The sequence below is a fragment of the Onychomys torridus genome, chromosome 9 (assembly GCF_903995425.1).
Source record: "Onychomys torridus chromosome 9, mOncTor1.1, whole genome shotgun sequence".
Classification (NCBI taxonomy): Eukaryota; Metazoa; Chordata; class Mammalia; order Rodentia; family Cricetidae; genus Onychomys; species Onychomys torridus.
This window is the reverse complement of record NC_050451.1, coordinates 44,892,548-44,912,658: the sequence shown is the minus strand read 5'-3', so window position 1 is coordinate 44,912,658 and position 20,111 is coordinate 44,892,548. Positions and strand designations below refer to the sequence as shown.

At 41.7% G+C, this 20,111-nt stretch overlaps 1 protein-coding gene across 1 annotated transcript in view; it reads right to left on the bottom strand.

Moving 5' to 3' along the window:
- Positions 1 to 922: 922 nt before the first annotated feature.
- Rnf17 (ring finger protein 17) overlaps positions 923 to 20,111 on the bottom strand; it is a 112,973-nt gene continuing 93,784 nt past the window's right edge. Inside the window, exons 27-35 of the mRNA XM_036198506.1 lie at positions 18,075 to 18,194; positions 16,139 to 16,219; positions 14,165 to 14,290; positions 12,162 to 12,218; positions 9,856 to 9,972; positions 7,660 to 7,828; positions 6,071 to 6,206; positions 3,427 to 3,616; positions 923 to 1,021 (exon numbers count right to left, since the gene is read on the bottom strand). Of these exons, the coding sequence (XP_036054399.1) occupies positions 923 to 1,021; positions 3,427 to 3,616; positions 6,071 to 6,206; positions 7,660 to 7,828; positions 9,856 to 9,972; positions 12,162 to 12,218; positions 14,165 to 14,290; positions 16,139 to 16,219; positions 18,075 to 18,194 (1,095 nt within the window). The remainder of the gene's footprint in view (positions 1,022 to 3,426; positions 3,617 to 6,070; positions 6,207 to 7,659; positions 7,829 to 9,855; positions 9,973 to 12,161; positions 12,219 to 14,164; positions 14,291 to 16,138; positions 16,220 to 18,074; positions 18,195 to 20,111) is intronic.

Here is a 20,111-nt window from a genome sequence, read left to right as displayed (position 1 = left end):
AGAAGAACAGCAAAGCCCAGTAGCCACCTGAGCACCTCACAGTGAGATCATGACTCAGATGGGCAGTGAGGTTAGTGCAGTGGAGGTGCCACCAACACAGCAGAACCACAGTGGAAATGCTACCTGGGTTTCACATACTCCTGCAGACTCATGCAGCTAAAAACCACAAAAACTTATGTAACTGTAGCTCAATCATACTCCCCTCTGTAAGGGAGTTGGGGCGATGGGGTGAGATAGTGCAGGACCATCAACAGTTCTGATATTTCATAAGTAAAACCTTAATTAATAACACGAACTAAAATTTCTGTGTGCCTAAATTTTATTTTGAAATTATAGTAAAAACAAAAATGTTTCAAAGAAAACATTCTTTAACACTGTAACAAGTAAGACTAAAGGAGGGAAATGATGCCACTGCAGAGCACGTGTAAGTCAAAGCTGAAATGGCACAAATCTAACTGAAAACTTCCTTCTGGGCAGCTACAGGTGCTTGTGCACACCTGAAAAACAGAAAATGTTCCTGTAAGACTTGCCTTTATGCTTTAGTCAAGTCTAGCTGAACCACTGGCTAGCTGGCTCGGTCCCCCAGTGGTTCTGTATGACTGCTACTTGGTGATGAGCATAAGTTACTCGTGGTGCCTACTGTCCTGTTTGACTTGTCCCATTCCCATCAGCACTAGGGCAGCCATGACAGCCATTCCCGACCATATTTAGAAATACAAGGGGTCATTCATAATGGTGTTCAAGAGGCAGAAAGGCCGAGGGTGACAAAATCTGAAGGAGAGTTCTTGTAGAACTTCATCTTTTGAGAAATTAGAATATCTGAGATGCTTTCATAAACAATTTAGCTTTAATCTCTGCCATAGTGGTCATGTATAGACACATGTGTGCTGACTCTATAGGTGACCAAGGATGTTCACTTACATCATTCATCTTTATCTGCAAGCCCCATTTCTACCAAGGACATATGAACCGGGTATTGTTCATCTTCATACAACGTCACTATCTGTTCTGGTGCTTGGGCCTAAAATTAAAACAGAGTTATCAGCCGGGTAATGGTGGCACATACCTTTAATCCCAGCACTTGAGAGGCAGAGGCAGGGGGATCTCTGAGTTTGATTGAGGGCAGCCTGGTCTACAGAGAGAGTTCCAGGACAGCCAAGGCTACATAGAGAAAATCTGTCTCAAAAACAAGCAAACAATAACAATAACAAAATACAGCCATCAAAAAAGTACACCTGTAATCCTAACACTCAGAAAGCAGAAGCAGGAAGATCACAAAAAACCAATACCAGCAAATAAAACGCAATACTGTCTTGGCTGCCTTTGTCCTCCTCCATGGCTTTGACTAGGGAGAAAGGCATCTAATTTATACTCTACCTTTAGAGGGCACCTTTGATAGTTTCCTGCCAAATCTGTATTCCTTCCACTTTCCTCCTCTATTAAAGCTAATGAAATCTCAAGTCTCCCCTGCCTAGATAGAGTCAATGGTCTTTCATAACATTGTACCTGTTAAAGTAATTTTACATTTGATACAGCACATACTATATCTGCTATGCATAAACTGAAATTTGACTGTTAGTCATAGAGGTGAAGAAATCAGTATTTGTAATAAGTACTTAGCTTGTCTGTATTTTCACTGACTTCTTGAGAAACACCCTATCTAGACTATGTACATCAAGCATGATATATAACAGGAGTTTTCCAAAAGCATTTCTAGTAATAGCTTTGTCTCATCATGAACTCATTCTTGGAGAAGGCAGTGTGCATGATTCTTCATCCTAGGACCTGGCATAGAACACGAAGGTGGGAAGCAGGTGGACCTGAGCCAGTCATAAAGACCAAGGGTAATCCAGAGGGGACCTTCTACATCACAATCCCAGCTTAGGGCTGTGATAAGGTCTGGGAATCCTGGGTTCTATAATATTAAGCCAGAACCCAGAAATAGATATGTGTGTGTGTATGTGTGTGTGTGTGTGTGTGTGTGTGTGTGTGTGTGTAAAAACTTTCCAGTTCTAGAATACTATGCAAAACAAATTTTTTTTTTGTCCCCCCAAGACAGGGTTTCTCTGTGGCTTTGGAGCCTGTCCTGGACTAGCTAGCTCTGTAGACTAGGCTGGCCTCAAACTCACAGAGATCTACCTGCCTCTGCCTCCCGAGTGCTGGGATTACAGGCGTGCACCACCACCGCCCCGCACAAAACAACTTCTTGCTTGCCTGTTGGATACTAACAAGGTTCCTGCTTGCCTGTGGAATACTACTGTGTGGTATGCTAAGCTTAAAAAAAAAAGGTCTGCTACTTTAGATATCATCTGGAGATTTTTTTGTTTTTGTTTTTTAACCTTTTAACCTAATCTATCTTTATGTGTATGAGTACTTTGCCATCATGTATCTAAGTTCACAGTGTGCATACAGTTTCAGCAAGCTCAGAAGAGGGCATCTGACAGGAACAGGGGTAGTTGTAAGCCATTGGGAACCAAACCTGAGTCCCTCTGCAAGAGAAGCAAGTGTGTGCTCCTAACCGGAGCCAGGTACCCAGGCCCTAACCTCGAGTTTTGATACAGGTCTAGACGCCTTACAGTTTCCAGCCCCTCTGACCATAGCTCTCCTCAGCTTTCAGGATGCAGTGTTATTTTCTGGGCACACTTTCTTAGTGGGTTACTTGAGTGCCTACTAAGAAGTTTCTTAAACACCTTTCCAGGTCTCTTCAGATGAAATAATCATTTCTTATATTTCTCCCCAGCCTACAAAGTTACCTATACTTCTACTGTACTTTGATCCTACCTCTGATTAATGTTATGCATGTCTGTTTTTCATTAACTTGAAAGTTCTTTGATTAGAGGATATGCATCTTTATTATTTTATATTACTCATTATGTATCACTTTAGGATAATACAGTTTGTTAAAACTAACTTTTTTCTTTGGTAGGTATGACAGGGCCCAGGGTGATGACCTTGAACTTCTGACCCACCTGCTTGCATAGCCTGAATGGCGGATTACAGGTGTACGTCACCACACTTGTTTTACCAGGGTTTTGTGCATGTGAGGCAAGTGCTCCACTGAGTTCCATCCCAAGCCCCCAATAAAAATAACTAGCCTTAAGATTTAACTTCTATAGTCTATGTAGCTTTATGTGCTTTAACTATTACTTTTAAGCAGAAGCAAAACACTTTACAAAGTTAGTAGGTCTTACGGAAATAGCGTTAAAATAATTTGGCTAGCCGGACGGTGGTGGTGCACGCCTTTAATCCCAGCACTCGGGAGGCAGAGGCAGGCAGATCTCTGTGAGTTTGAGGCCAGCCTGGGCTACCAAAGTGAGTTCCAGCAAAGGTGCAAAGCTACACAGAGAAAGCCTGTCTCAGAGAAAAACAAAAAACAAACAAACAACCCCCCCCCAAAAAAAAGAAATAAGTAAAATAGGTAATTACCACAGAAGAAGCATAAAGTTGTTTTCCTTGGAGACAGTCTATCATAGTCCATAATGCTTCCATGCTCCACTTGGGACAGTATGGTATTCTTGCCTTTCCCGAGTCACTTAAGGGCGGTTTAAACCCTGCCAAGAGAACCTTTATGGCTTGGGCTGGATACTGCATAAGCTGAACAGGAATTTGACGTAGTCTGTTAGAAAAGAGATTGATAAAATGATCACAATGCCACAATTCAAATCTCCTATTTAAAACTATATCACTCTCAGTAGGAAATGAGAAAAGTTTCATGACACTGGAATTTGCAAAGGTGACACCAGGAGCAGTCATGAGAGTTAGAAAAACCGAAGCCTGTAGGCACTGTTAGTGATGTAAAGTGGTATTGCTGCTATGGAGAATCATAGTTCCTTACATAGTAAAATAGAGTACGTGGTGGTCCAGCAATCCCATCTCTGGTATATATTCCAAATTGAAAGCAGAGTCTCAACAAGGAACCTACACACTCATGTTCACTAGAGTCTTGTCACAATGAACAGGAGGAGGTAAAAGCAGCCAGTGTCCCCGTGGAGGGTGACTGAAGGTGAGGCAGACTCGCGGCAGCCTTAGGAGCAGACTGTGGCCCGCGCCACATGGTGAACCAGAAGGGACAGAAAGGAGCGCACTGGGTGGGCTGAGAGTGGAATGGAGCATGACCATTGAATGGGCAGAATTTCTATGTACACTGATTTAAAATGTTTTGGACATGCAAAGTGTAAAGTTGAACAATATTGTGGATGTATTTAGAAGACAATTAATTGTACATCTAAATACTAAGATGGTAAATTTTATACGTATCTTATAAAAATAAAAATCAACATTAAAAATTCCAAATTTGGGGCTGGAGTGATGACTCAGTGATACACCTGCTCTTGCAGAGGACCCCATGTGGAGCCCAGCACCCGTGTCTGGTGGCTCACAACTACCTGTAAGTCCAGCTCCAGGAGGGTCCAATACCTGTGGCCTCTTCTGACACCTATGTCAATTTACACAAACCCATATACATACACACAATTAAAAATAACAAAATGGATATATTTACAAAATTCTCAGTCTGGGCTGGTAACATGGCTCAGGGGGGGGGGGGGGCTTGCTGCTGAGGAGCCTGAGACCTGAGTTCAGTTCTAGGATCCCATGTGGTGGAGGGAGAGAAATAACTCCTATAGGTTTTCTTCTGACCTCAACATATGCACTGTGGCATGTGTGTGCACACACATACACACACCCATAAAATAGATGTAAAATTAATGAATGCATTAGTGTAAAACCTAGTCACCAATAAAGTAGGTGTTGCATTAAGGGAAAGAAAAGCACTTCCCCTTGGAGAAATTTAACCAAGAACGAGCCCAGATTGAATCCTCTACTCCATGTACTTCATGTCTCTGTCTTGTCTTGTTGTATGTGCCTGCCTGAATGCTGTCTTATGAATCTGTCTGTCCCTGTGTCTCCGTGTAATCCTTTACGAAGGGCTTTGCTCCCTCTTTTACTGAATAGTACAGAAAGCATCACATGGGAATGAAATGAGGGAGGCCTTACAGAAATTAACAGACTTTTGTGAAGGATCAAACCTTACTGACTCTGACTCATCCCAACTGGCACAGATAATAAACTCTATAAAGCAACATCTATATGTTGCTCTCAACATATATGATAGATATTCATTTTTATAAGGTTGATTTTTAACCTATTTGTTGTTCCAACAAATGATTTCTCATAGCACACATACATTGTTTTCTGAGTCAGAGGCATGGAAGAGCACACAATTTAAAGCTCTGCATTAGCTTAGGTTGTAAACGTTGATTACCTGGGAAACCCAAGGCAAGTAAGGTTTTTTTGTTTTTTGTTTTTGCTTTTGTTGTTCTCTCTCTGATTTTCAAGATAGGGTTTCTCTGTGTAGCCCTGACTGTCCTGGGACTCACTCTAGACCACGCTGGCCTGGAACTCCCAGATCTGCCTGCCTCTACTAGAATCAAAGGTGTGCGCCACCACTGCCCAGCTGTTTTGTCCTTTAAGGCAGCTTAAACAGGCAGCTTAAACAAGCAGTCTGAGTATACAGTTGCATAGCAGTCTCAAGTCTTAACAACCTCATAATGTGTATCATAATTCTGGCTGTGAGGTCTAGCAAAAGTTCCAGGCTCTTAGAATCAAGAGGTATTTTCATAATAATGTATTGCTAAAACGAAGCAATTCCTAATTTATAACAACTTTAAAAGAACTTTTTTTGTTTAAAAACAAGGCAGTTTTCCCACTTACTCCCATCCAGATAAAACAAAGACTCCTTATTTAGGGCTGGGAGACAGCTCAGTGAGTGAAGTGCTTGCCATGGAAGCATGAGGACCAGAGTTTGGGTCCCCAGCACTCACATAAACAGCTGAGCCTGTGACCCCAGAACGGATCCTGGGGGCCTGCTGGCCAGCCAGCCAACCGAGTTGAAATGGAGAGTAAGCTCAGTTAGAGACCCTGTCTCATAAAGCAAGGTGGAGAGCAATAGAAGACACCAATATTGACCTTTGACCTCTGCATAGGCACACACATCCCCACAGAAATATATACTACACGTACATAAATATGCTTTAAAAAGCATTTCATTCAACTTTTTCTTCCCCTTTACCTGTTTATTGTGAGCTTCTCTGTGGACCCATAATCAACAAATAGTACTAGGACAGATAAAGGATTAAATTCTTTAATGGAAACAATCTTTGCTCTATACCACAAACCATCAGCATATTCTGCGAGGCAAGGCATTTCTGGAAAGGCAGAAAAAGGGAACAAATCATAAAACTTACTGATTTTCTTCCAAAAACTGTAATACAAAAAGTACAAAGAAATAAATGTAAAACATATGGTCACCACACAGAACTGAAGACTTGAGTGTCTGGCCTTGTGATGGCTTCTTCTTTTCTGCCTATATTTATCAACTTTTCTCATGAATGTCTAAGGATTATGTTCTGAAGAAAGAAAGGCACCGGCCCATCCTCAGAGTTCCTGTTCCACTTCTACACAGGTAAGGTCACATTGCCAAGGGTGTGCTGGGGATGGAGCTCACTGCAAGAGCTCTTGCTCAGCATGGGCAAAGCCCTGGATTACATCCTCAGAATGAAAAAAGAAAAACCACCCCGGAGGCATAAGGTAGCTATGAAGTTAAACAGGCCACGTGTGTTTAGATCCAGAAATTACATTATGCCCCAACTAGGACTTCCCTCGAGGTATGAATGAGGAAGGATTTTTCCTTCTGGACTGGAGATCTGTGTACACACAAACCGCACCTAATGAGTTTCCTCCTACACTCACTGGTAACTATGAGACCTAAGTGCAGAGTGCCCTTCCAATCACTGCTGTGCACCTGAGTGGTACTGCTTACGGAGCTTCTGTTGTCACAGGGTGAGGAGGGTGATGCTGCTTCAGGCTGGGAGAGGTAAGAGAAGATAAGAGAAGAGAAGATGAGGGGAAAGCTGAGCAAGAGGCTTTAACTACGATAGATAGTCTGAGGAAAGGACATCCCAAGCAAAAGGAACTGTAACAAGTTACCAGACAAAATAAGTTATGGCCTATCAGAAGATTACTAAGTTAAATCAGTCAAGAAGTTAAACTGATATAACTTTTCCTTTGCTTAAACATATTCTTATATGCAACAGACCAAGAATAAAAACAGCTCTATGCCCTACACAGAAAAATGTGCAGACAATCTTGGTATTCAGGGACTGTTAATGGCAAGTGGGTAAATTTTCCTCAGAAGAGAATCATGGATATTTAATAAAGATGTAAAGAACAGACTGGAAAGAAAAACAAAGAATTTTAACTTATCCTGAAAAATCATCACAGCATGAGCACCTTCCTCAAAAGCTGTCAGTTTAGGTAGGTGATTTGTACTTAATGTCATTACCACTGTAGTCTTGAAAGTCAACTTTCACAATTAGTGCTAGTGGTAAAGCCTCAAAGTTAAAAAAAAAAAAAAATCATTCTTATACCCTTAATTTCCAGCTCATCCGACTCTGCAGTGAAACTGTCCCCACAGGAGTGACATGTTACTTAGCTGACTTGGGTCACCTTCCTAATCTAGAAAACAGATGTCTTTAGAATTTAGAGATCCTACACATGAAGCTGAGGAGAGGAAATGCCAGTTAACATTGTAAGTTATCCACCAAGCTAGTGGATAAAAGGCAATCTCACCAAGGCCCTGGGCACTCAGCATGAGCATACCTGAGCTAAAGTCTGTCAGGGGAGGGAAGGTCTCCACACTCTTGTTAAATCTCTGCAGTGCTTCCTCCAGGTTCTCGGACTCAGATTCCCAGCTGACCCCACTGTCATCGGTGTCACCATGATGGTTACACTGAGCGCAGCTTTCCACAGGGTCAAGGCAGATATACACCTACACGGGAGCGGCGGGGGGGAAAAGGAAAACAGCCTTGCAAATTCTGTCATTCTGAGTTCACTTACAGGTGGTCTCCAACCAGGGCCCAGACCCCTGCCTCCTGTTCCGTGACCCTGTGGAGTGCCCTGTGTCCCGCCACACTGATCTTGTAGCCGAGAGACTACACTGAAGTAGGGTGAGGTTGTGAAGACTGTAGAGATGGATGTGTTCTGGAAGTATGAAGCCATGCTCCCTGAAAGGGCCCCAGAGCCAGCAGTGAGCCTTCTGGACATGTCCTATCAATAGTTACTTGTTCTGAGATGGTGTCATGTAGCTGATACTGGCTCAAACCACTATCTGCTTCTACCTCCTGAATTCAAATTACAGACCTGTGTCACCACACTTGGCAATGTGACTCTTCAGAGGTAGATTCTATAGTCCCCATCAGTATCTTCACTGCAACACAATGAGCTCTTGAGCTAGACTTAATTAAGCAACTATCTGGTTTTGGACCATAATGTGCATTTTTAAAAATTATTTTACATGTATTTCTATTGTGGGGGAGGCACATGGGTAACAGAGCAGGTGTGTGGAAGACAGGACAACTGTGAGTCAGTTTCTCCTTCTACCTCGTGGATTCTGGGGTCTAGGGATTGAACTCAGACTATCAGGCTTGGTGGCAAGCACTTTTATGCACGGAGTCATCTTGCCAGCCCCCATATATATTGTTTCAAGCGGCTAAGTTTGGAATAATTTGTCACCTAGCAATAAATAACACAAAAATTATATGACCCAATGGTAGTTATACAAAATGTGAAATTAGGCAGCAAACCCTTCCCTTGCCTGGTATACTTTGTGAAGGCAATGGGCTGCCAAGGCTACTTGCTATTTTTTCCTCACTTCCTTGTCAGTCAGGAACATCAACTCAATTTTCTTCAGCGCATTTATTTAATCAACAGTTACCAACTGACTCTTCTATATATTCTTCAAGGTTCTGAGGCTATAATGGAGAAGATTATACCACCTCTCATGGACTCACCTTCTTGAGAGGAAAACATTCAGACACAGTGGATAGACAGTGTGGGAAATGGTTTTGTTTTGTTTTTGTTTTTTGAGACAGGGTTTCTCTGTAGCTTTGGAGCCTGTCCTGGACTAGCTCTGTAGACCAGGCTGGCCTCGAACTCACAGAGATCCACCTGCCTCTGCCTCCCAAGTGCTGGGATTACAGGTGTGCACCACCACCACCCGGCAGGAAATGTCTTAAATAGTTTAGAAAACCGAGCAGGGAAAAAAGCATTAAAGTTCAGTGCAGGAAGAGATATAAGGGTGAGATGTTCAATATTTCACAGAGGGGGAAAGATTCACCTTAAAAGCACACATAATTAGGCAAGTAGGATATGCTCACTTGGCTACACATTTGGGGCTGGAGAGATGGCTCAGTGGTTAAGAGCACTGAGGGCTGTTCTTCCAGAGGACCTGGGTTTGATCTCAACACCCATGTGTTGGCTCATAACCATCTGTAACTCCAGTTACAAAGAATCTGCAACAGCCTCTTTTGACCTCTGAAGCACGACTCCCATATATGTATAGTAAATTAAAAATAACCTGGAGTTGGGGCCGTAGAGATGGCTCAGTAGTTTAGAGCAGTTGTTGTGTTTGCAGAGGACCTGGGTTTGATCCCCTGCACCTACAAAACAATGACTCAAACCATCTAACTCCCATTCCAGGGGACCTGATGGGACTTCTTCTGATTTCCACATGCAGGAGGAATGCATGTGGCACACACACATATATGCAGGCAAAATCAATAACATTAAATAAATCTAAATTTGAAAAATCTAAACAATCCATATAAATATATGTAAATAAAGGAACACAACCCTGGGAAATCAGTAGGTGCTTAAGAAACACCAGTGTCTGAAGAATCCCCAAATATCTGAAGAGCTGACAGAATGGGGCTAAGTAGAGGCCATCTATCCCATTGTTTACAGCTCAAAGATGGAGAAATGATGGATGTGAGCACTGTCTCACTGCCTGACACGTACTTCATCAGGTGAGACGATATGCTTCACTTGCACAGCATACAGCTCCTCTGGTGGAGGTAGAAATGAGGACAGATACGGAGGTAAAATGGGAGCCTCCATTTCAGGCAAAAGCAATTCCTAAAACATCATAAAAAATTAAATTTCAGAATGGCAATCATGAAAATTAACACAAAACTTCATTATGGTGCTAACTTACTTTAATTACCAGAAACCAAGCTTTCCTATGTACTGAACACCACAGAAACAGTTTTCTAGGAGCAAGAACAAAGTGGGCTGACTCATCATCTTCAGTGTTCTTTTATTCCTCAGTTTTTGTTTTTTGTTTTGTTTTGTCTTCTGAGACAGGGTTTCTCTATGTAGTTTTGGTGGCTGTCCTGGAACTCACTCTGTAGACTGGGTTGGCCTCGAACTCACAGAGATCCACCTGCCTCTGCCTCCTGAGTGCTGGGATTGAAGGCATGCACCACCACCACTGGTGTTGCTCAGTTTTAAAAAGGCTTTAAACAAACAACAGCATGCATGTCTACTGAGGTGGAGACACAGTGGAGACAGAAGGTAGTTGGCACATGCTCCCAATAACTGCCACTGAAGAGTGGCACTGGGGTGCTGCAGCAGAGTGGGCGACACCCCCACACATACACCTTTTTTTTTTTTTTTTTTGAGACAGGTCTCACTGTGCACCCCAGGCTGGTCTGGAACTCCTGGAGATCAGCCTGCCTCTACCTCCCAAGTGCAGGATTAAAGGAGTGTGCATCCATGGAGACGGGGCGCACTACTCTACTATTCTATAGCATTCATTTACATGCACTTACTTTGTAAGGAAACTAAAATAACCGACAAAATGCTCACAGGAGGTAAATTAGTCACTGAGAAGGTAAGAAGTTCCTAAGTTCTATAAAGTACTAGGAAAAACAAACACATTTGATTCTCAAGAGGATCATGGGAGTCAGCAGTTAAGGAGTACACATACATGGTATGGATGCAGGTTTTCTGCAAAGGCCAGCAATCTCTTTCTCTTTAGGAATGTAGTAACATAAATAAAATAAAAAAGCCATCATATTCAAATTTGTAGGTTATTTCATTACTATTTAATATTGTGTCTGAAATACGGTATGTACATGCCCCACACCCAATAAATAAATATAATGAAAAATAAAAAATGTTATTTTAAAAAGAAAGAGAAGATCAAGGAAAAAGCAAGGCTACAGGACCACATATTGTTTGACTTCACTGAACAGAAAGATCCACACAGCCAAGACTGAGTGGTAACCAAAAGCTGAGGATGGAAAATGACTGTGGTAAGTTTCTTTTTGGAATATTCTTTGTTTAGTAGTGCTAGCTGCCAAAAACTCAGTAAGTATTAAAATCCAATGAATCATGTAGTTGAAGAAAGTGGATTTACAGTATGTAAACAGTAGCTCAATGAAATGGCTATATGAGAAAGAAAATTTTCTTGGATTTTTTCTTTTAATTAATTAATTAATTAATTAGAGACAGGGTTTCTCTATGTAGCCATCCCTGACTGTCCTGGAACACCTCTGTAGACCATGCTGTCTTCCAACTCAGAGATCCACTTAACTCTGTCCCCTGAGTGCTGGGATCAAAGGTGTGCCCCACCACTGCCTGGCTCTTCTTTTAATTTTAAAGTAATGTTTGTGGGTGGATATGGTAGCACACACCTTTAATCCTAGCACTAGGAAAGTTGAGACAGGAAGTGATATGGCTGGGCAGAGAAAGGAATATAAGTCAGGAGGAGACAGGAACTCAGGTCCTTTCAGGCTCCTGCAGGCTGAGGAGTTGGTGAGGTAGGAGTCCTTGCTCTGCTTCTCTGACCTTTCAACTTTCACCCTGATATCGGCTTGGGGGTTTTTATTATAATACCATTTAGGATTTGTGCAATACTCTGCCTACTGAGTGCTGGGATTAAAGGCGTGCACCACCGCCACCGCCACCACCACCACCGCTGGGCTCTTGTAATTTTAAAGTAATGTTTGTGGCTGGATATGGTGGCACACACCTTTAATACCAGCACTTGGAAGGCAGAGATAGGTGGATCTTAGTGAGTTTGAGGCCGGTTTGATCTACACAGCTTCATAGTGAGACCCTATCTCAATTTTTTTTCTCAACTTATTTTTGTGGGGGCCAGGTCTCTCCTCCCATTACTTGGGCTCTGGGGACCAAACTCAGGTGTCAGCCTTGACAGCAACAGCCCTTGCCAAGTGCCCTTGCCCGCTAAGCCAGCTTGCTGGCTATGTATTAGATGCTTTCTACTCTGAAAGTTTCCAAATACCTGGGTTGTAACATACCTCAAATCTTATTTTCCAGTTTTCATCTTCATATTTTTTATTCTGACCTCTTGGTTTCTGAAACAATATAGTATCATTCACAAGTTAAAAACAACATTTTCTAACAAAATGCTTCTCTAAGGCATTTTTTGTACTTTATAAAAACTAGATATATAAGTCATGTTGGCATTTACTTTGTAGACCAGGCTGGATTTAAACTCACAGAGATCTGCCTGCCTCTGCCACCCTAGTGCTGAGAAATAGCTTATTGCTCTTGCGGAAGACTTGGGTTCAATTCCTAGCACCCATAAAGAAGCTCACTGTTGGGGACACAAAGGTCCTTGTACTCACAGAGAAAGCACTAAGAGAATTAGGAATCAAGTATCTGCATTCCACACAGAAAGCTGAGAGTAGATTTTGTTAATGATCTGGTGGCCGTTTGCTCTCGTGGGGCAGACCTTATCTACTTGCTGCTACAGAGGCAGACCTTCCTTACCCAAATTCCCCAGAAAGATCACCTGAGACTCTTCCCTCCCTGGACTGTTACCCATCCTTAGGGGAGATGTCACATGTGCTTTATGGCCTGATGACCACTATGCTATTGGTCAGAGACCACACTAGACTTAAGCCTTTAAGCTCTAGAACCCACCCGCATGGTCACATGCACTTTGTCAAAGAGTCTCTATGAAGTCACACCTTAAGCTTTATTGTGCACATGGAATTGGACTGACTGGACTGATTGTTGCCTGGAAACCTTTTCCCAAACTGAACTGTGTTTTAAATATGCTGACAATGAACCTGGCATTAGACTCCGCAAAGTCTGATCCAAGCTGACGAAGTCAATCTGTGCTGGGTTTTCATTCTTATCTTTGTGCAGTTTGCTGTCCTGTATGATACCTACAGGGACCCAACTCAGCTCACAAGCATCTTTAACCCCAGTTCCAGGGGATCTAGCACCCTCTTTTTGACATTACTGGGGCAATAGGCATGCATGTGGTCCATATATATAGATGCAGGCAAAACACTCATACACATTAAACAAAAATTTAAAAAAATTAAAACTTTAAAAATCAAGATAAAAATCCCATTTTATTTTTAAAGTGAGGGTCTCATGTGGCCCAGGCTGACCTTGAGCTCATTATGTAGTTTAAGGGTGACCTTGATTTTCGAATAGCATTCCTGTTTCTACCTGAAAATGCTGCCTGCTCCGTCGTCGTACCCAGCTAAAATTTGCATGCTGGGATTCAATATCTTTTGGCACTCAAAACATTTTCAATTTCAGATCACCATATTTTGAGTGTTTGGATTAGGGACACTCATGTTGTAATAGAAGGCTTCTAGATCAAGTCAAAAGACATTTTATTTATTTTCATGCCTTTACTGGCATGAAATTTTATACAATGCATCTCATGCTCAAATTCAACAACAGTGGCTAACATAAAGAAGCCTTACTAGGGGAGAAGATACAGAAACATTAGTAGAGTTTTAATGTAAATAAAAATGTTTTTCAGGATATATAAATCATTGTAATTTTTTTAAAAAAGGAATTGACAGCTGGGAGGTGGTGGTGTACGCCTTTAATCCCAGCACTCGGGAGGCAGAGGCAGGTGGATCTCTGTGAGTTCGAGGCCAGCCTGGTCTACAAAGCGAGTTCCAGGACAGCCTCCAAAGCTACAGAGAAATCCTGTCTTGAAACAAACAAACAAACAAACAAAACCCAACAAAAAACAACAACAACAAAAAAGAAATTGACAAATTCTCACTGTGGATCCCCTTAAGAGATCAGGTAGACCTCTTAAGGTAGATCAGACAGACTTAAGACTTGCAGTGTAAGCAGAATGTGGTAGCACCTGACTGTAATCCCAACAGGTGGAGGAATTTTAAGGAGGAACAAGGATTACAATCTTTAAGGCCAACCTGAGCTATAGGAGACACACCAAAAGACTTGAGGTGTAAGACAGATTATGACATTTTAATTAGAATCAATTAAAATGTATATTATTTATAGGAAAACAGTTACTTACTTCTTTAAATATCTCCTCAGAATGTTCAAAAATACAGTATTTATGATGGGCCATAAAATGAGAAAGTGACATCCCATCAAAATAGAGATGAACAGACAACTTTCCCCATGGATTTTCAGGCAATTCCTATTAAATTCAATAACGAAGACTGTTACTATAAAAACTTTTACTCAGTGCCTAAACTTTTATAGTTAGCAAATATAAAACGGGTTTCTGACAATAATGGCAGCACCAAATAGTCTGGTGACTCACAGCGAAGAGTTTTCTTCCTGATATTTTGATGAAGCAGATGATGAAGCAGCAATGCTACTCTTGGACTTATATAAAATATACTTGCATATCTATACCATACAGATTTCCTAGTTATTAAAAACTACAGATAGGTCACCTTTAGATGATACTAGTTTGTACTAAGAACAGGTTAAGAAGCAAAGAAATGAATTTTAACTAAAAATCTCCAAAATGTCAGGAATCAGAAGAAATCAACATTCTCAAGTGAGAAATCACAATAACGGCTTTAACACTGACTGTAAAGTCCACTTACAATTACCACCTATTGGCCTGTCCACAGCTGGTTAAGCTGGCTATGTCTTTGGCAGTTTCTTTCCCATTTCTACTAGTCCCACTATTCTCCAAATTAACATCCTCATAGAGGAAGGAGAAACGCCTTTGGGCAGGTCTATCTACTTCTGTTTCCTTCTAACCAGCCATAGGAGGCAATACTAGAACAAATACTACAAGGAAATACTAGAACACTTTTGTGTCAGATCCTATGTGCCTGTCCTTGAAAACATGGCTGCTTCTCTTAACAATGATATGCCCTGTCCTGCCACACCTTATGTCTTGACTGAAATGTTACCTGACAGCCATGTTAATGTGGAGACTCTTTCTCAGCTGCATCTCTTAATACCAGAGTCTCTGCTGCCAAGCCCTTATCTGCATAATACACTGTAGAGGTTACTGAGGTCACTGCATTTTTATCTGCTGGCTGGTTTCCACCATGAACAGCTCAGCTCCACAGACAGGGTTTTGGACTGTCCAAGCCTCAGTAGCATTTCTCAGTGTATCTAATGCTGGAGAAGCATGTCTAGGCAAGGCATGAAACCAAGTGGGCTAAGGAGCACTGAGCATTCCGTCTGCAAAACCAAGTGGTGGTTTTCCTGAAAGTTAATTTGTAAAGAAAGATACCTTGACTAAGTAAAAAAATTAATTTCTACCTTGCATTAGGTGACTTGACAAGTGTTCTTGTGTAGCTGGGTAGGAACCCTCAGCACTAACCTACTGGCTTCCTTATTTAGTTTGAGCCTGTGGCTCTTGAGTACAGAAATATTTTCCTAACCATTTTCTTCTCTCCCAATGCTAGGTCTCAAACAGATGCAGATGAACTGTACTCATTTCTGCTCAGCATCCCTCACAGGGCCACTCTGGCATCCTACTCACCATTTCCTCCCCTTTCTAGAAGTCTTTCTCCTTCTACTAGACAGTTGTGTCCCTGTCAGGATGGTCCCCTTCAGCCCTCCACTCTGTAAACCCTGCTGTGCTTGCCTCCACTGTCCTGACTCACGCTGTTCTGCAGTGCAGATGTCCTGCTTCACTAACTAGAAGGAGGCCTTTGAGGACAGGGACCGTCTGCACCTTACACAATGCTGTATGGAAGCAGACTCGGCACATTGGTACCTACTGATACATCAACAATGGCACATTGCCCTGTATCCACATATGGAAACTATTAGGAACAAATCTTTCAATCATCCAATTCAATGCTTATGGAACTTCTCAGGAACTTGTTCAAAATCAGGCTTATTTAAAACAAGCATAGGAACCAAGGCAGTAATTTCTTATACGTTAACAATTTATATTTGTATATGAACACATATAACATGGTTTGTCATCAAAACTATTCCTCAAATGATATTGATTGTGGTATTTCATGATGAACAGTTTCAACATGACTATACTTTAAAGACAACTTACCATAATGTGAATGTCCACCTCTCTCTTTGAAAGCAGCTCTTGAAGTAGCTCTATGGCATCTGGCTGCCACACATTCCCAACCTGTATGGAATGAACACACTTATACTTCCACAACATGACACCAAGCAAGAATAAATTAAAACACAAGTACACGAGTATTCCGGGCAGCCAACAAGCATCATCTTTAAAATTTCCTATCTAGGGCCAGAGAGATGGCTCAGCAGCTACGAGTGCTTCCTCCTCTTGCAGAGGACTAGAATTTGGTTCCCAGCACCTTTGCTGGATAGCTCACAATTACTTGTAATCCAGTTCCAAGACTCCCCTTTCTGGACTCTGTGGTACGCTTACTTATGTACATACCCACACATGGACACATATTTATTAGGAAAATAGAGGACATCTTTTAACAAATTCCTATTTATCTGAGCTTCTCCCTATTGTAATCAACATTTTATGCTTTCAAAGCATAAACTAGGCGGGGATGCAACTTAGTGGGTAGAGTGCCTGCCTAGCATGTATGAAAGCCTGGGTTTGATCATCAGCATCCTATTAACTAGGCATGGTGGCACACACCTATGACTCTGTTATCTGGGAAGTAGAAGTAGAAGGATTATAATTCAAGGTCATCCTCTGCTACAAAGGGAGTTAGAGACCAGCCTGGGCTACAAAACATCCTTTCAAGAATTACAAGGCTATTCCCCAAAAGGAAACCTCTAAAAACACCCCCCCCCCAACTTACATTAAAGACAGCATATCACGTTTAAAACTTTAAAAACAGTTCAATATGCCCATGCAGTGCTTATATAGGCCAAAAGTATATATTCACCAAGTGACATATTTCTTAACATGGCAGAGCCTCTAGGTAAGAAAACAGCCATGTTTCCTTTACAAGTAGCTCATGGATCTCCAGGGATCCTAAGAATGGATATACTTCATTGATATGTTGACTCACTATCACAAAGGACTCAATTCCAAACTACTCAGCTGAGCCATTCCTAACCCTGGAGCCCCAGAAACTGCAACAGGAAAGGAGTTTACAGTATGAGTTTTGTTATTGTTAAAATTGAAGAAATAACTGCTTAGGGCCGTCCCAGCAGAGTATGACCAAATGCTATGCTGCCATTTACTCACAGGTTTTATCTATTGCAGTATAATTTTGTAGTCTTCCTCATTAAAGGCCTTTGAGATTTTACTTGTAGGTATTTTTAAAATTTATATTGCTGGATGGGGGCTGGAGAAAGAACTCAGTAGTTATGAGCACTTACTGTTCTTCCAAAGGACCTGGGTTGGTTCCCAGCACCTACATGTTGGTTAACAAACATCTGTAACTCCAGTTCCTTGGATTCTACTCCTTCTTCTGGCCACCCTGAGTACTGCATGCATATGGTGTATTTACATATATGCAGGCCAAGCACTCAGACACATTACAAACAAAAATAAACCCTTTGCCAGGTATGGTGGCGCATGTCTTTAATCCCAGCACTTGGGAGACGAAGGCAGGAGGATTTCTATGAGTTTGAGGTCAGCTGGCCTACTTTGAGTTTCAGGATAGCCAAGGCTACACAATGAGACCCCGTTTAAAACAAAAACAAGCCAGGCAGTGGTGGCGCATGTCTTTAATCCCAGCACTTGGGAGGCAGAGCCAGGCGGATCTCTGTGAGTTCGAGGCCAACCTGATCTACCAAGTGAGTTCCAGGAAAGGCGCAAAGCTACACAGAGAAACCCTGTCTTGAAAAACAAAAAAACAAACAAAACAACAACAACAACAACAAAACCCCAAAAAACAAAAAACAAAACAAAACCAACAACAATAAAACTTTAAAAGAAAAATTTGTATTTACAATTGAAAGGGATTTAATTATATACACTAATTTCTAAAATATCACTAATATAAGACAATATTTAAAATTAACTGCCCACACATTCCTCTGCTCACCGGTAAGGTCTGATAGAGCTGACAGGGAATACAAAACTGGGGTGTGTCAGGATACAGCAAAATAGGATAAAGATGGCACTGTGGAATCTTCTCAGTGAACCCATGATCTAAATACTGCACCTGAAACAGACCAAGTAATTTTTCTGATTAAGATTTATTACTAAGCTGGGTGGTGTGGCACATGCCTTTAATCCTAGCAGAGGCAGGAGGATATCTGAGTTTGAGGCCAGCCTGGTCTACAGAGGAAGTTCCAGGACAGTCAGGGCTACACAGAGAAACCCTGTTTTGAAAAAAAAAAAATTACTAAAAGCTGGATGACAAAGGGGATTTTCTAGTTTAAAAAGTAGGATAGGGGTAGGATGTTATGGCCTATCAGTAAAGAGCACCAGCTGCTCTTCTAGAGGACCTGGAATCAATCAATCCCTAGCACCCACATGATAGCTCACAACTGTCTATAACTCCTGTTCCAGGGGATCTGACACTGTCTTCTGGCTCCTGGGGGCATCATATGGACATGGTGCACTGACATACACTCCCCCACTCCAAGACTGAAGACATGAGTTTGATCCCTGGAACACGTATAAAGGTGAAAGGAAAGAACTGACTCCACAAAGCTGTCCTCTGATTGCCATATGTGACAGGAAGCATCCTTCCTAACACACCCCTGATAATGATAAATAAAATCTTAAAGTTTAAAAAGTAGCCGGGTGGTGGTAGCGCACGCCTTTAATCCCAGCACTTGGGAGGCAGAGCCAGGGGGATCTCTGTGAGTTTGAGGCCAACCTGGGCTACAGAGTGAGTTCCAATCAATCAATCAATCAATCAATCAATCAATAAAAAGCAACCAAACCTCTGGGTCTTTTGGCGCAGATCTAACTCTGACAGTTGGGAGAGAGGCAGAAGGACAGCCACAAATTCAAGAACAGTCCAAGCCACACAGTGTGTTTTATGCCAGCCACAGCTAAACAGCAAGACCCCGTGTCAAACAACAAATGGGAACAAAGGAACAGAAGGCACAGGTGCCTGTCAATAACCTCAGCACTTGGGAAGCTGAGGCAGGGGCTTGGACTTTGAGGCCTGCTTGGGCTACATAGTCTCAAAAGGACAAAATAAGCAAAAAGTTTGTACCCAATAACAGGACATCCCAGCACCCAGGAGCAGAGGCAGCTGGATCTCTACTCCCTCATCCCATAGAGAATGAAACAATTGTTGAAATAAGTTTTCATACAGGTAGCCTATAAGTCAAACCTTTCTATTATTATTATTATAAGTTGGGTATTAAGGAGCTGGTAAGACACTCAGCAGATAAAGTGCTTGCTGAGTAAGCCTGATAGTCTGAGTTAACTTCCTGAAACCCATGTAAAGGTGGAAGGAGAGAACTGACCCCACACCTATGCACAAATAGTACACTACAATAGGGCTGCAGAGATGGCCTAGCAACTAAGAGCATGAGCAGCTCTTCCAGAAGACCCTAGTTAAGATACCTAGCAACTACGTCAAGCCACCTGTAATTCCAGCTTCTGGGGATCTGACCTCCGAAGGCACCTGCACTCACTTGCACATATCTACACATGAACAGGTGAATAATTTGAAATAAAAATAAAACTTTAAAAACAAAACCATTGAGTATTAAATACCTCAGCTAGCTTTTTTTGAAATGCTTTTCCTTTGATCATCCAATTGTTAAACTGTCTTAAAATAAGGAATACTAATAAGTTTTTTTTTTTGTTTACTTTTGAGATAGGATTTCTCTGCATAGCCTAGGAAAATAACATCTCTCCAAATGTTTTTCAGTGTGGTAACTGTGTTCATCATGCAGAAGAAACTTGAAGTAGTAAAACTGACGCTATAAAGTAAACTGGATAGGGAATCTCAAGTTATACAAAGTTGAATTTAGCTAAAGGAATGCTGCCTCCAAGACAGCTGGAAGATTAGCTGTGCATTAGCCAGGCTTGTTAGAAGCTCTAGGAAGAAAATCCTGCACCATAACTGAAACATAGATCTGGTTTCTGCACTAAGATTTCTTCAATTAGGCTC